Raw genomic sequence first — 16,036 nt, 5'->3', positions numbered from 1 at the left:
TGAATAATCTATATGCAACTGTGCTCAATGGAAGGATGGTTGAATAGGGACATTTTATCCTAAAGTTATCACCATAAGTTGATTATTCTATGTCCTGCCCTCACATACATGTACACATACATGAGACCAGAAAAATGAAGGTAAAAATTTGTCATGTAATATTTAATTTCAGTTATTAGTACAGTCATTTGTAAGTCCTAGATAATGAGTGCTACATGGAGTTAGACACTGTCTATTTGTATATAGAGCTTTACTATTCAGATTTAAAGTCAGGATGTGAGAAATTATAAAGTGAAAAGCTTGGTTACATTTTTAACGATATATAAATTTTTTTACAACAAAATTATATTGAAAATAATTTCTAGAATTATTTGCATGTGCATTGGGTGGAATAAAATGCTGTATTTATTTATTTATTAAGCAGAATTAATTAAAGAATAAATTAATATTTTCTGGTCCAAGGTCCAACCATAATTTCCATTATTACTTTGGCTTTAATGCTTTATTTTCTTTGCTTGCTCTTCTGATAACTTAGTGTGGGTTGAATTGTAGTGGTGGAGAAATCAGCCAAAATGATGAATTAGTATAAAGCATACTTTGTAAGAAAAGGAATAGGCTAATCCTAAACTCTTCATAGAATATTACAAACTTTCTCACCTAAAATTCACAGTGTTCTTATCGGTCAGTGGTGTATTATTACAGCCAGTGTTTGTACACTGAGCCTGGATATTTATTGTGTTTTATAAAATTCGAAACCTGGGCCTTGATGAAGTTTATTTTACATCTTAAAACCGTGCTTCTCTACTAAGTGTACTTTTTTCCTCTGTGCCCTCATTGTCAAAACTAAGGTGCATCAGCAGAAAATAGTTTGCAGTTGGGAAATAGTTTTTAACATTCTATCCATGAAGGCCTTGAAGATCAAAGATAGACTCTAGATGGTACAAACCAACATGGGGAAAAATCATAACATTCTCTGTGTACCACACTCTTAATAAAAGTATTTTCTAGATAAGTTGACATTGATTAGTAGACTTTATGAGCCTCCTAATTCTCAATTCCAGGTTGAAAAATCACAGTTGCCAGTTCAGATTCTTAATACATTGTTCATATGGGTTAAAATATATTTTTATTTATATATTCATTTATTCATTCATTGCTAAAATGTAACTGAAGTCTAATTTCAAAGAGAGCTGGGAGATTCATGTCAAGTAAACCTCTATAAGAGATGGGAGAGGTTGGTTAAATTTGTCTTAAGTTTTTTAGCATCCATTTTTTTTACACATTCATTCTATATTTATGATGATACTGGAATATGTTTTTCTAAAATTGCAGTTTGTTTGTATGTTTTCCTGGGATAGAATAGGACGAGGCTGGGTGGAAATCAAGACTTTTCTATGGGTTTGCTAAGATCTTCATGAGAAGTGATTCTCTTTGGAATTTCCAAGCTAGTTCATTTCATATTATTGTATTTCTGTTTTTTAAATCGCTCATAGTCACCTTTAACCTCCCCACCCGCTCTACTTCACTGCTGCCCTTTTCACTGCTGTTTATAACTTCCATTCTCTCCCTGCCACCATGGTACTCTGTGCTCTCAGCATGATAACAAATTCACTCTCCTTAAATATGCAACAAAACGCAATATATTACTGAGTGTGCTAATTAACTGTCACACGTGAAAATACTTTACATATTTCATCTCACTTAATCCTCATGACATTCTTAATATGTAGCTTTTATTATTCACAAGAGAGCAAAGGGAGGCTCACAGACCTTAGGTGATTTGCTCAAAGCCATGCAGCCAAAATAGCTGAGATGGGGTTTGAGGAAACTCTGTCAAACCAAAAAACTCACATCCTTTCTATTACAACATACTGTGTCTAGCCATGCCCTTCTTTCACTGGAATGGTCTTAACCTCTTTCACCTCTGTCTCTGTCCTGCTGGCAAATTCTTTCTTAAGTTTACTGCAAGTATCACCTCTTCTGTGGAGCCTATTTTGACCCTCTCCTGCTTAGCTCTTTGCATATCACACATCTGTATTAGAACATATCATAATGTCACTCTTCCCACTTATTTTTTTGGTTTTGGAAAGTATGGTAATCATTTTTCATAAAAATATTTTATTTATGTCGGCATGAAATGACTTTGTTATGACTATTTTCAAATATGTTTACAATTAATTATTTTTAAACAGTCAATTTTATTTTTGAATATAGTGAATACCAATTATGACATACGCCACATAAAAACAAAAGCACTTTGAGCCATCTACAGTTTTTAAGTGGCTAGAGGAGTCCTGAAACACAAATGTTTAAGTACTGCTGGCGACAGCAGTGTCTAGCACAGATTGAACACTCTTTAAATATTTGATGAACAAAACTGAATAATCAAATTGATATAACAACTTTTAGTTGCGGAGACTATAAATGTACTATGTGAGGATTTAGGATTTACATAGTTTTATAAATTTACTCAAACAATTATAAGTCAAGAAGAAAATGAGCAAAAACCACATTAAAATATGTTTTTTTAGGGAAAACTAAATTCAGAATATTAATTATATTAATCAAGTAAATCATATATTAATTAAAATTAAAATTCTAAGTGAACATTATTCAATACATTAATCAATGATGAAGCAGGCACTCAGGTAGCCGATTAGTTTGTATGGAAGACACAGTGGGTCATGCTATTATGGCTATAAATTGTGAGATTTTTTTAGAGAGCAGATTTGTAAAACATTATAAATTTGAAAATAATAAAGCGCAATATTATAGATTTGCTAGAAGCTTTATAAAATGTTTTTGATGCAACTAAATCTTGAAATTTTAATGAAATTGTTAGAAAAATGTATCGCAACTCCAGATTTATATATGGCAATACTTTGTCATTATGAAAATTTATTTTTAGGAAGTAGTGTGTGATATTAAGTAAAATTAATGAACATCTTCAGTTAAAAGGAAAAAAACAAAAGAATATTTCATGCTTTTATTGAGTTAAGAAATTTTAAACGTCATATACTAGCATTATTATATCACACTTTAAATTTACATATAACAAACCTAATTAAAATGTATAATTCAGTATTAGTAACAAAAGTTTACACTTAGATCTCTTTAACATTATCTTCTAATTTCTTCATTACACAATTGTTTTACTAAAGTTTGTAGCTGGTAATATTAAGCACTGTTATTTAGCTGATTTGTATTGCCATTAAGCTAAGCAATCTATACTTTTAAACCTTAAGAATGTAAAATACAAAGCAAGATACTAGAAACCCACCACTTACTAAGGAGAGCTAAATAAAGGGTTAATAATCATTCTTTCATCTTAAATCAGTTATAATTTTTATTGATTAAAAAAAAGTCAAAAAAACAAAAAAACACAAAACTTCAGGTGTTGCCTACACAATGATGTTATTCCCCTTGTATTTTCTGTTTTTTTCCTCCTCGTGGTCTCAATACTCGAGCGCTGACTGATAACCTTACCCAGGGTTTGTACGATTGTTTATTTTATACTTAAAAAAAATACTGTTTGTTCCTCTTTAACAAAAACTGAATTGAGCCATGTCATATCTGCAGTGGAGCAGTTTCCTGAGTGCAGAAAGAACATGTAGCATTCCTTCCTCTGCAAAGATTTTCAGATTCCACCTCTTTTCCTATTGCCACCAGGGCAGATCTTAACCCCGTCCTGCAGGAGCTAGCAGGAAACACCAAACACTCCAGCCCTGCCTAGACACACTATGGACACTAGCATTAAGATGAATAAATTGTCCTTTTTGAGAACTATCCAGCCACTCTTAGCAAGAAGGAGAATGAGAAAAAATTGAACCAATTTATTGCCTGGAGTGTGGCCCCCTAGGAAGAGTATATTAGACTGTGTTCAAAAAAGCCTTGGGTATGAATGTGAGAGACTGAGGGAAAGTTTTAGGGTCAGAACCAGAGCTAAAATATCAGTTTTCTAATCGTTAGAGAAAATGTACTTTTAAGATGGACCTTACAAATAGGTTAAAAAACACTACTGTTATCAGGAATGTTTATGCAGTATGGTAATGGCCTTTTCTCATGTATCCTTATACCAGACAAGCCAGGTTTTGATAAAGCTTTAAGGACATCAAGCAGAGAACAGCAGTTTCACTGGCTAATTAATCTCCCTCTTTATATGTAGTTTGATGCGTCTCTTCTACATATCAAGGTGTGTTCTGTTTCTCCCACCATACAATCTATTCTGGGTTGACTAACTTCAGACTTGTCAGCACTAGACAACCTCCTTCCCACCACATTGCATTAGGCTGTGTCAGCTTCCTTTTCTACAAACGGTTTCTTTCTTTCATCCTTTGTCCATATCTGTCTTCTCAAGGTTCATCCCCTTATCGCTTCGCCTTTAACTTCCAAGCACTATGAAGTTCGATGCTTATTTTTGTTCCCCACCTAATGATTATATTTTTTGAGGATATGAACTGAGTCTTGTGCCTTATTCTTTGGCATTACAGCTCGATTTTGTGTTCTCTGTGCTGCTTATTTCACTAAGTCACACAGCCTTTATATACAATATCTTAGTATTGGTATTTCTACTTTTATCATACATTTTTCCAAAAACAGAAACCTCATAACGTTGTCTATAAGCATATTCCTACCAAATACCGCTTTAGTAACGGAGATGATTTTGTTTTCCTAGCCCTACCTTTTAAATATGAAAAAAAAAAATAGCTTTCACTTTTATTTCTCTTAATCTACAAAGTTCTATTGTCCACTCTATGAATTCATGACTCGAAAATTTCAGTTTAATCTTTTCAGTTACCATTCTATGTTGTTTTAGTTATTTATAAACTCGGCTATTTATAAAATAATTTTATTACTTGTTACATCTTGATAAGTTGTACTACTAGTGATCATCTGTGTTTTGTGTGTGTATATTTATTTTCCAAAGTTTCTCATAAGTACACCTTTAGTTATTTTTGTATCTTTCACAGTGCAGTGCTAATTTCCAAATATATTGTCTCATAATAATCTACCCTTCCTAAAATCAAAGGAAGAATTTACTATATATCAGATCCTTGCGGTATTAAGGATTCATGTACAAAAAATGCTGTATTTCATGCTAGATTAAAGTATTTTGCCACAAATTAAGAACATGAGGAGTCCCTTTTTTTTTTTTTTCTCCTGGCTTGGGAGATTCCCACACTTGATTCTTCCAAAGATAAAATGCTGATCCCCAAATAATCACTTAGGAATATTTAAATGTAGGAATAATTATATTTTTGTTATTTTGATATTACTGGAATATGTAGGTTTTAATTTTGAAGGGAGATTTAAATTTTTAAATATTATGTGTAATGGCAGTTAATATTTTTAAAATTAAATACAAAATTAAAAATTTATAATAAAAAAAGCAAAGCTACCAAAAAATTGTGTTCATTCATATCAGATAAAATGTAAGTTGGCTACAAAAAAAAAAAATTTAAGTTTGCTACTTTGAGCTCATTTATTTTAATTCAACAGGCCTAGATACTGCATGTGCCTTCAGAATTCTCTGATTCTAATCTTTTATGATAACCAATTAGCTTCCAAATTTCTCAATTCAAGGGCTGACTAATACTATTACCTAAGCATTAAGTGGGTATGTTATTTTAAACAGAGATGATGGCTAATAGTAAGCAGTGTGTCAAAGACCAGAGGAGTTGAGAAACTGGAAAGTTTTGAGACATCCTGTCTAAACAGGATTAAGGCAAAACCAAAAGGATTATCATGCTTCAAGCCCCAAAGATCTTTGTGATAGCTGCTTTCCTAAACATCAGGATTAAAGGTTAGAATCACATTCAGAAACAAGAATGCAAACACGTATTCACAAAAATCCCTGTCTTTAGAGAAAAATTCAAGAATGTCCCAGCCCTTCTGTAAATATTACACTAAGAAATGTATTGGTGTGAGGGGTCAAAAACATTTTTTTTTTCACACAAAAAACTAATCTCTCCTACCTTTCAACTTTACGATACTTAAAAAAAAAATTGACTGTATTTTTTTAGAACAGTTTTGGTTCACAAAACAATGGAGAGGAAGGTACAGAGGTTTCCCGTGTGCCCCCTGCCTCCACAAATGCATAACCTTCCCCCTTACAATGTCCCCCACCACAGGGGAATACCTCTTCTTCATAAAATGTGCATATTTCAATCAGTTTATCTCCAGTCTGTCTAAAAGCTTCTCTAAATAGTGTAAAAATACCATTTTTCATATAAAGTTTGTATTTAAATAAAAGCATACAAAGTTAAAGATTTCTTTAAAAACAAATACTTAGAGCAAAATCTGTAGCAGTATTAGGTTTACAGGTGTGGTATTATCTCCTATATTGATTTATAAAAGCAGTTAATCACTATTAAAATTCAAATCATTTAGTATTATCATCAACTTTTTATTAAAATTTTTCACTTTCTTTCCATATAATTCTATATATTTACTTTTAAAAAATTACATATAGTCCAGATTAAACCATGTCTACAAAAATATAATTAAAACACAAAACTTTTTGCAACTTTTATTAGTTTGACCTCTTGCAGTATATAGGGATTCTACAAATCTAATTCTTTTTTTTTGTTAAATTAGCAAGTTGAAGTCGTTTTGATATCACAACTACATACCCTTAGGAGAGCGTAAAAAGGAAGATGCATTGTGAGCAATTAGATGTATGTCAATTAGATGGAGACAGAACAAATAAATGGTTATAATCCTACTGTGTGTGGGGGGAAAAATACATATACATTTGGTTTTGTTTATCCAATAGTTTTTTTTTTCTTAAATCTGTTGTAAAAAAAAAACAGCTATACCTATAGAAAAATAGCCTGCCTTAAACTACCCAGTCAAAAAGTGAGAATAAGATGGTAGCTCATTACTTGTAGCAGCCCCCGTGTCCTAGACTTGGAAGATGATAGTTGGAGAGTGTTCAGATTAACGCCGTTAGAAATACCTAATTTGTTTAAATTATCTTTGAAATTTATCTGTTTTTTTTTTAAAAAGAAAGAAAACAAGCTCAGGGTTTTTGGAAATTGTTTTATTGGCAAGGTCTATGGATGGACACCATTGTGTAGGGGCTGCTGATTTTCCCTTTACAAATTTCCCCATCTCCCTTCCCCAGGTGTTGCTGCCATCACTATCTTTCCCTTCCTCCCCTTTCCTCATGGCAAGACGCATGGAAGAAGAGTGCTGTTAAGGCCTCTCCATTAATGAACAGGTATGGTGGTTCTCATGAATCAGTGCAGTGCCCCTCTTCTGCGTTCTCCATTAATAGTCTATCTCTTTTATATTGAGAAGACTCATTTACCCACCTACACAGAGCCTACTGATACAGAAAAATCACTCAACCTGAGTATATCTTTACATATTTCAGCATGCTATGCATTTCAGAATTCCCTGCACAGTTGCAAAATACTTTTTAAATGTAAAGGAGTACAGAAGAATTTATTATATCATTTTCAGAGAAGGGTGCTATGCAGTTTCCTCAACTGATTGTACAGGAATAAAATGGACCCTGTATGCTTCTATATGCCTCTTTCAATGTTATACAAATACTTTTTATATAACATATCTTTGAAAAGTGTAAAGTGGAAATACTTTGTGAATTTTAACTCAAAATTCAATTATTATAGCATTTGAATTTTCAAAAGCATTACATAAAACTATATGTACATTAATTATAATGCTTATTGATCTGGTTATAGAAAATTAGGTATGAGCCAGTTCAAATGAATCTAAATACAAATCGATGTCATCCAGATGTCAGAGCTGAACATATGCTAATCGCTTTCCTCAAAACTTTCTTTTGTCAATTCAGCTGGTGGCATTTGAGGGAGGTGGGGGGGCACTCTTTCTTTCAGCAGTCCCAAGATTACCTCATTCAGGCTGCTACCTTTTGAAAGGAGCTAGGCCCTCAGGGCTCAAACAACAGCAGAGTCATAACCTATAAAACATAAATACTAAGTCATCACAGAGAAACACCCACCTTCTTAATATCCTAGGTGAACTGGTCCACCTAGCTCCTGCAGGGACTTGTTTTGAGGATGTGTCAGGCTCTGCATTACATCCTTGTGACTATCCAGATCTTTGAGACATGTAACTAGAACACTACCTTTGGGCTAGGAAGATTATTGGCAGATGTCTTAAAAACAAAAACAAAAAAAACAGTGATTGTGTCTATAGGTATGCAAGTGTGTGGCAGCACTATTTGTGGTATTCCTTAAAATACTAGCAAAATTAAGACTTGTTTGTGTACATAAACAAAGCAAGCTCTTTTGAGTTATAGGCATTTTCACTGATGCGACCATTAACCATTAAAGGCTGGAGCATTAATCTTCATTCAGGAATGCATGGCCTCTTACTCCAAAAAGCTCTGAAATCATTGGCTAGCCTTCATGATCCCATTTCTACCTACATTTCTAGTCCATATTTTATACCTTTACCCTGATGTACACTGTACTCTGGCCTCCCCATCTTTCTCAATGGCTATAAATAATCTTCCCTGTCCACAAACCTCTGCATTGTTGGGTCTTTCCATCTGGAGAGCACTTTCCCCAGGTCTGTTTGGAAAATTCACAACAACGATAATAACAGCAAACATGTACAGAGGGTTTACTGTGTGTTGGGCACAAAGTAAATAAACTTAATAATCTCCACTTTCTTAATTCATCCATACAAAGGAACATAGAGTTAGAAATTATTATTATTCATATTTAATTGATAAAAAATGAGGCTTGGAGAAAACCTAAAGTGACCAAAATCACTCAGAATTGACTGAAGTGCCATGTGCCTTATGTAGTATCTCCTGATTCCTCCCAAGCAAAGCTAGGATTCTCATTCATGCTCAACTCTGAGTTTCTATGATTCCATCTTATCCTTTGTGAACTCTTCTGTGTCCACAGTGTTTGTTACTCACTAAATGCTGAGCAAATGAATGAATTTTTAGAAAGAAGTCATTCATCCTTTTCACCCTTGTATGGACCCTTCTCCTTATCCACACTTCCTTCTACTCTGTTTTTATTCCCCTTAGTTTGTGGCTCTTGACTATTATTAGATTCACAGATGACATAATAAATTGTATCATAAGAAATCAGTCATTATTTCCCCCTAATTTTAGGACCTGCAATTAAAAACCAAGTAAGTATAAAATAATTGAAAACACAGAAAGAAAATCATTTAAATTTTATAAAATTTATCAAATCTAGTGATAAGAAAAGAAGAACAGATATATTTCACATGGAAAGAAGGAAATTCAACCAAAATGTTCTAAAGTTTTGAGGAAAGGTTATCAGAGAAACACTTTTTTTTACATTATAGGCAAATAAAGGAAATATGCACCATATAAGAAAAGAGTCATTTAGCATACAAGAAAAGAAAGAAATGGAGAAGTAAAATTAGATGAGCAAAAGAGGATAAACCAAGAAAGAAAAGAAAAATCGTTGAGAAATTAGAAACAAAAAGATTTTAGTAAAGTGAGTAAATTGAAAAGCAATAAAAAATTGACGGAAAGATATTGAAAACCATGGACACTGAAAGAACTTTAAGAGAATATGAAATAAACCTTGGAGGGAAAAAAATCAATGCAGGTAGAGAAAAAGGGCTTTATTTATGAGTTCATGTTTCCTTTATTCTTAGAAAAGCCTTTGAGGTAAAATGGCTGGAAAGAGAAACGGGAGTTAAGATACGTTACCTTGTGTACACTGTATTTTTCTAGGACTTCTTTTGTGGAAACAGTGCTTTTGAGAGCAAGATAAGCACTTAAGCATTAACTTGGAGCTATGTACTTAGAACTAAAAAAGTTGTGCCTAGAGGGTACAATTGAGCAGGCCTTGATGGAAAATTAGGATACAAGTCAAAATACCCTCCTCTCCCCACTTTCTACCAAGATAATCTTAGAATTAACCAATCTGTTAGCCCTGTGAATATAAGGATCATTTCATTTCTATTTTTCTTTATGTGGAGTGCCTGGAGCACAGAATGAATATTTGCTGAATTAGTCATGGAATTTTAAGAGTTGGTAGAGAGATTATGGTCCAACCAATCAAGTCTTAGATTGTTCATGCATCCCTCAGCACCATCATAAGAATCACTAATCTCTGCTCGAATGATTCCAGTGACACAAAATCCAGAGGTGGCTCACTTTATTTGAGGACATGTTTAACTTTTCAGCTTTTTCTTATATTTCTTATCAAATTCTGCTTTCCCATAACTTGAATCCATTTATCCTGAATTTTCCCATTGGGAAAACACAAAATAAGTTCTATTCCTTCTCCAAATGAAAGTACTTCCAGGACCTAAATTCAGATAGACACTCTATCCTAATGTCTAGCTATATAATGTCTCTCTCTTTCTCTCTCTCTCTCTCTCTTTTTCTGGTTTATAGCCCAAGTTTTCCTAACTGTTCTATGTTACTTGATCACAAATACTTTTAGCATTCTGGTTATTCTCATTTAGTGCAAAATACTTTATCAAAAGAACAAGGAATTCATAATGGGCTCCTTCAGTTTATATGCATATATTTGTTCAGTATGAAGTACCCAGAAAATCCACTTAAGTAACTTCAGGGGGAAAAAAGGAGGTGCAGTTTAAAACTGCATATAGCTTTGCTCTGAATTTGTACAGAATAAAGGTATGGCTTGGCTAGTATATAGTATAATATATAAATAAAATAAGTACAAGTATGCATAAAAATGAATGAAAAAAGAAAAACATGAATGAATTAAAAAATAGTGTTTGATGAAAGTAAAAGAATTTTAAGTGTCTACTTTTTATTTCTTAATTGAATAAATATTTTGGTTTGAGTTGGTGCCTGAGATGAGTTTTTCTTTAAGATGCCCATTCACCATTCTAACAAATTTGGTACAAAAAAATACATATCTTTACATGGATAATATCAGTGGAAGTAAAAGGCAAACAAAACAAAAACTATTTTCTCAATGCAAATTATTGACTTTAATGACTAAATATGTGCTTGCATATAACACTATGTTACACGGAGGTCAAAATAGAGCAAAATAAGACTGAAAGATATATAAAGGATGCCCTGTCAGATATGGACTTTCCTCAATAAAAGTTACCAAAAAGTAAATTCTTCATGTATGTGAACTCTTTCTTAATGCCAAATTGCTATCAATATCCCTTGGTGAGTCCTATTCATGAGTAGATTACGGCACTCTCTCAGAAGCCCTGCACATCTGCCTTTCAGTGAGTGCCTACACAGAATATATGGCCTTTTCTAGAACTGGGAAATTTAATCAATTTGCTGGCAGAGAATACTTTTTATGCCACACCACTTTTCCCTGACCCTACCCAAAATTTCAATTTTCAATGTGCTTCATATATTATGAACCTATATAATCTTAATGAACGTCTTCCATATGGTCATTATAGTGATTGACTTTATATTCTCAAAAGCTCCAGTGCCTACATAAATTCTTCCTCTATCATACTCAATGTTGCTTTGTATGCTCCCTCAATTCCCAAAGTAATACCCTTTTGATATTTGGTTATATATGAGTCTTCTTAGGCAATATTCTCAAAATAACAGAAAACCTATATGTGCTTTGTCTATCAGTGCTATAGAAGATGTATATACTATGTGCACATATATAATTTAACATTTTAAAATTTCTTTTAATATTTTAGAAAGAGGGGAGTTAAATGCAGGAGGTACAGATTAATCAATTAACGTCTCAAAACCTCACTTATTTCACCAAAATGGGGATTTAACTAAAACTGATCTTTAAAGTAACATTCAATTTTCTACAGAATATGGAAGACAAGGAATTTTAGAAATTGGGGTTTTGGTCTAGGTTTTCCAATAAATGATATTTAACCTCCCTGGAGCATGGTTTCCTCATCTGTATAAAATGGAAACCAAGGTAGACCAGGGATGTTATCTTTAGTGATAGCATGTGTTGACCTATTTTTCTTTCTGGAGCTTTCTCTTGAGAAGGATTCTGAGAACTTCCTTTGACTCTGTGGCATGGATTGCTGTGACCATGTGATCAATTAGCATTTATGTTATAGGCTTCTTACACAATTTCTAAGAAGGCTTCTAATTAAAAAAAAAAAGTTTATTGATTGTTATCACTTAAGCTGCTATATTTTTTCCTTTTTTGTGTGCTTGTAAAAATATGTGAATCCAAGAAAATGTTTGATGTGCTGAGGAAGACAGGTGGAGAGGACAGTCATTTAAAAGATATTTGAAGCACTTTAATGCAGAGAGAGACAAAGGATTTGACTCATTCTTTGTGATTCCTGGAGGCAGAACAAATGCTAGCAGGTGTAAATGGTAGAAAATTACTTCCTTATAAGGATAAAATGTATTATCTTAAGAAATGCTCAACAAAATCTGCTCCATAGAATAGTCTGTATTCTGAAATCTTTATCACTGAAGATATCAAAGTTTAGGTTGCATGATAATTTCTCAAAGTCATTATTAAAGGAATTCATTCATAAGATAACAAGTTAGACAAAATGGATTCCAACACTAAAGGTCTGTGATTCTATGGTAATCAACAGACATAATAGCGATAATTCTGGACTGGAATCTGGTGACATAATTCTCAAAGATTTCATTGGACTGGGTGATTGAGAATTTTTAACATAAGTCTTCTAATTTTTAGCCAATGCTACAGTGTTCTAGTGAAGCTCTTTAATTTTACTAAGACTACCCTTCTGAAGACAAAGTCGCTAATTTTCATTTGTGGAACCATCACTTCTTTTGCACCTGGAGACACAACTCTGTCCTCGTTTTGAATGTTATTTCTCTATTGCAGTGAAACTGACTATAGCAAGGTCGTAATAAAGACAACTTGAAAAAGTAATTTAATGATTGATTGTTTTCAACTTATTAAGGAGTGGAATATAAAGCATTCTCATAGAATCATAAATTATTTTATCTGGAAGAAATTGTTTTATCTGAAAATTCATCATTTTGAAATCTAGTTAATGAAAAGAGTAACTTTTTCAAGGTCATTAAGTTAGTGAGAGAGCTGTGCTCCAGATTTTCTGAATCACAATCCAGGGGTAACCAAATTTACTGCAGTAGCAGGCTTAAAAGTACAGATCTTGGTGAGTTGACACTTTCTTTTGTGTCCTTGGATTCACTGCTTATCTGGAATCAGCAGAATGAAATAGGAAAGCGAACAATTTTATTCATAAGAACCAGAAAAACACTCGGTAGTGTAGTCTGGAGGGGCATGGGAGTTGGCATTCTTTTGCAAAGCTTGACATTGCAAACATTCTTTGTAATCGACTAACAATTTTTGCCAGAAGTGAAACCAGTCAAAGATATATTCCAACTTAAAATTAGGAGTTTCCTCATATGACCTTATCACCACCACCTTGTGGCTGGGGACACCACAGTATGCAACACCCCCAGAGTTTACAGCAAATAAAGCAGAGCAAGTTACCAAAGATTCCAATCATAAGCCTTAACAAGACTCAACTATCATTATTTAAGCTTGCCTGCCCACTCTAATAAGGACAGCAGGCATCAATTAAATAAATAGAACATCCGATTATAAAGAGAATTGTTAACACAGGCACATTAGCTGCTTGTAATAGGATATTAGCTAATTGACAGGGGGGAAAATGTCCTTAGACACCATAATGCATATTACTCAGGATTTTAATTCTTTGTGATCTTTGTTACGTGTAATACCATGATAAGCCGGTGTGTTCAAGTAATGAAGAAAATGCAGGAAAATATTTTTAAAACAACAAAGAAATGTAGATCTAATTTAGAAGTTATGCCACTTTTGTGAGGATAATGGAAAACTTGGCCATAATGCTAAAGGTTTACTGATTTCTGAATTTATAATTCAGAACAAAAAAATGAGGTTGGGAAGGCTGATGGCTTTCCAGAGGTGTTTTGGATCATTTATTTTAAAAGGATTTTCCAATAAAGCGTGATACTATCAATGACTTTTTTCTTATTTCTGAACTGATTATTAAAAAGACATTGTATATTATATGTCTTTAAATATGTGAATTAGGTAGGCTTTGCATAGTAAATATCTTTTAGTATATATCCATAAGACATTTTCTTCCAGGGGACTGAAGTTCTAATTTTATCATGGAACTAAATGGAAAGGTAACTTTCAACTAATCCATTAATTTGCTTTATTGCAAACTCTGCTGGATCACATTAGGTTAGGGGAAAATGTCCAAATAGTTTTCATTTCAGTAGGAATGAGGAATCAAATCATTTGGTGATGTTTTGCAACACTTGTGCTTAAGAAAAGTATGGTTATGCCTCAGAGACTGAAAATATATGCTGAAGTGTGATGAGTAGAGGGTAGCTCTATGAGAAAGTAAAGAGAGGGAAGATTGATTAAAAGTAGGCAGAACAAAGTACATGTGCATGGAAAGAATAAGTGAAGTAGGAAGTTACAGTTTTTTTTAAATCTGCTTAACTTTTAGTTAATTTGTTTGTTGCATGACAAGACAAGGAAGAGGACTGGGAATGAGGGCAAGTAAGAGTGAGGGAGGAAGGAAATCAATAGTACTGCGCCAGGCCTGCTCAAGAGAGTGCCTTTTTAGATGTCTCATATGGTTAACTGGGTCGATAGTCTCTTTTCACTTTTCCAGAATATATGTCAGGGATACAGGAGCGTTATGTAAACATGGCAACCTATCAAATACGTATCAAAGAATACAGAATCTATTTATGACCAATTAGGTTGCCCTAATAGTGGTATCAGGTTATTATATATCACAAAAGAAATATATCCATGTGTGTGTAAAACTACAATTTATTACTTTTGGATTTAAAGAGTAACTTTAGAAAATAAAATATATTTTATGTACCAAATTCTCCTTTTAACAAGTCTCTTTCAGTTTTAAGAAGAGTTTGGTGTAAGTTATGAGAAAAAAAATCTTCATGTATTTTTGGCCAAGCACTTTAAAGTTCTAATGATATATATATAATTGAATGACAGAGTCTTTGAATTATATAGTGCTTTACAATTTTCCCAAGTTCCAGACACATGATTTCATATAATCCTATAATAACCCTTCCTTTCCCTCCACCCCTATCTTGCCCCTCCCCCACTTCCCTCGCCCCACTATTAACCACTAGTTTGTTCTCTATATCTGTGAGTCTGTTTCTTTTTTGTTTTATTTACTAGTTTGTTGTATTTTTTAGATTCAACATATAAGTGATATCATATAATATTTGTCTTTCTCTCTCTGACTTAATTCACTTAGTATGATAATCTCTAGGTCCATCTGTGTTGCTGCAAATGGCAAAATTTCATTCTTTTTTATGGCTGAGTAATATTCCACTGTATATATGTACCACATCTTTATCCATTCATCTGTTGATGGACACTTAGGTTGCTTCCATACCATGGCAATTGTAAATAATGTTGCTATGAACATTAGGGTGTATGTATCTTTTCATATAGTGTTTTTGTTTTTTTCAGGTATATACCCAATAGTGGAATTGCTGGGTCATATGGTAGCTGTATTTTTAGTTTTTTGAGAAACCTCCATACTGTTTTCCACAGTGGCTGCACCAATTTACCTTCCCACCAATAGTATCTGAGGGTTCCATTTCTCCACATCCTCGCTGACATTTGTTATTTGTGTTTAAAGTTGTAACGATATTTTAACAAATTGGATTAGTTCAATCTGGAAGTGAAATGGTTTACAAATGAAATAAATGATTATGGGGCATTGCAGGACTTTTAAAGGATATAGCTTTTTTTTTTATGAGAGAATTTTAATCTTTATCTAATTTAATCAACAAAAAGTAGACCAAAATTTTCCTATAATAAACCATTGCTACAATTAAAATAGTGACTGGCAAAAGACAAAAATCAGATTATCTCATTACCAATTTAAGAATAAATTTTTAAGAAAAGAAAATGTGTCATGGACAAATAAACCGTAAAAGTATTTTACTAAGTTTTTAATAATTTATTTTTCCAAACAAAATAATATATTTTTATTTTTCTTTTAAAGAGTCTAATATATTTGCTAGCCATTTAATTTTAATGTAACCAGTAAATAAATTGAAGAG

At 32.9% G+C, this 16,036-nt stretch overlaps 1 protein-coding gene across 7 annotated transcripts in view; it reads left to right on the top strand.

The window, feature by feature from the left end:
- PCDH7 (protocadherin 7) overlaps positions 1-16,036 on the top strand; it is a 422,241-nt gene that overhangs the window by 216,570 nt on the left and 189,635 nt on the right. For 3 of the 7 annotated variants that reach the window (XM_082464534.1, XM_082464532.1, XM_082464533.1), the window contains exon 3: positions 7,127-7,222. The exons of the other annotated variants lie outside the window; for them this stretch is intronic. In XM_082464534.1, coding sequence (XP_082320660.1) covers positions 7,127-7,215 — 89 coding nt within the window. In that variant the 3' untranslated portion in view covers positions 7,216-7,222. The remainder of the gene's footprint in view (positions 1-7,126; positions 7,223-16,036) is intronic. 7 annotated transcript variants of the gene reach the window in all.

The sequence above is a fragment of the Balaenoptera physalus genome (genome assembly GCF_965194825.1).
Source record: "Balaenoptera physalus genome assembly, chromosome: 5".
Taxonomy (NCBI): domain Eukaryota; kingdom Metazoa; phylum Chordata; class Mammalia; order Artiodactyla; family Balaenopteridae; genus Balaenoptera; species Balaenoptera physalus.
Note: the sequence above shows the minus strand (reverse complement) of the source record. Positions and strands in the feature narration are given on the sequence as shown.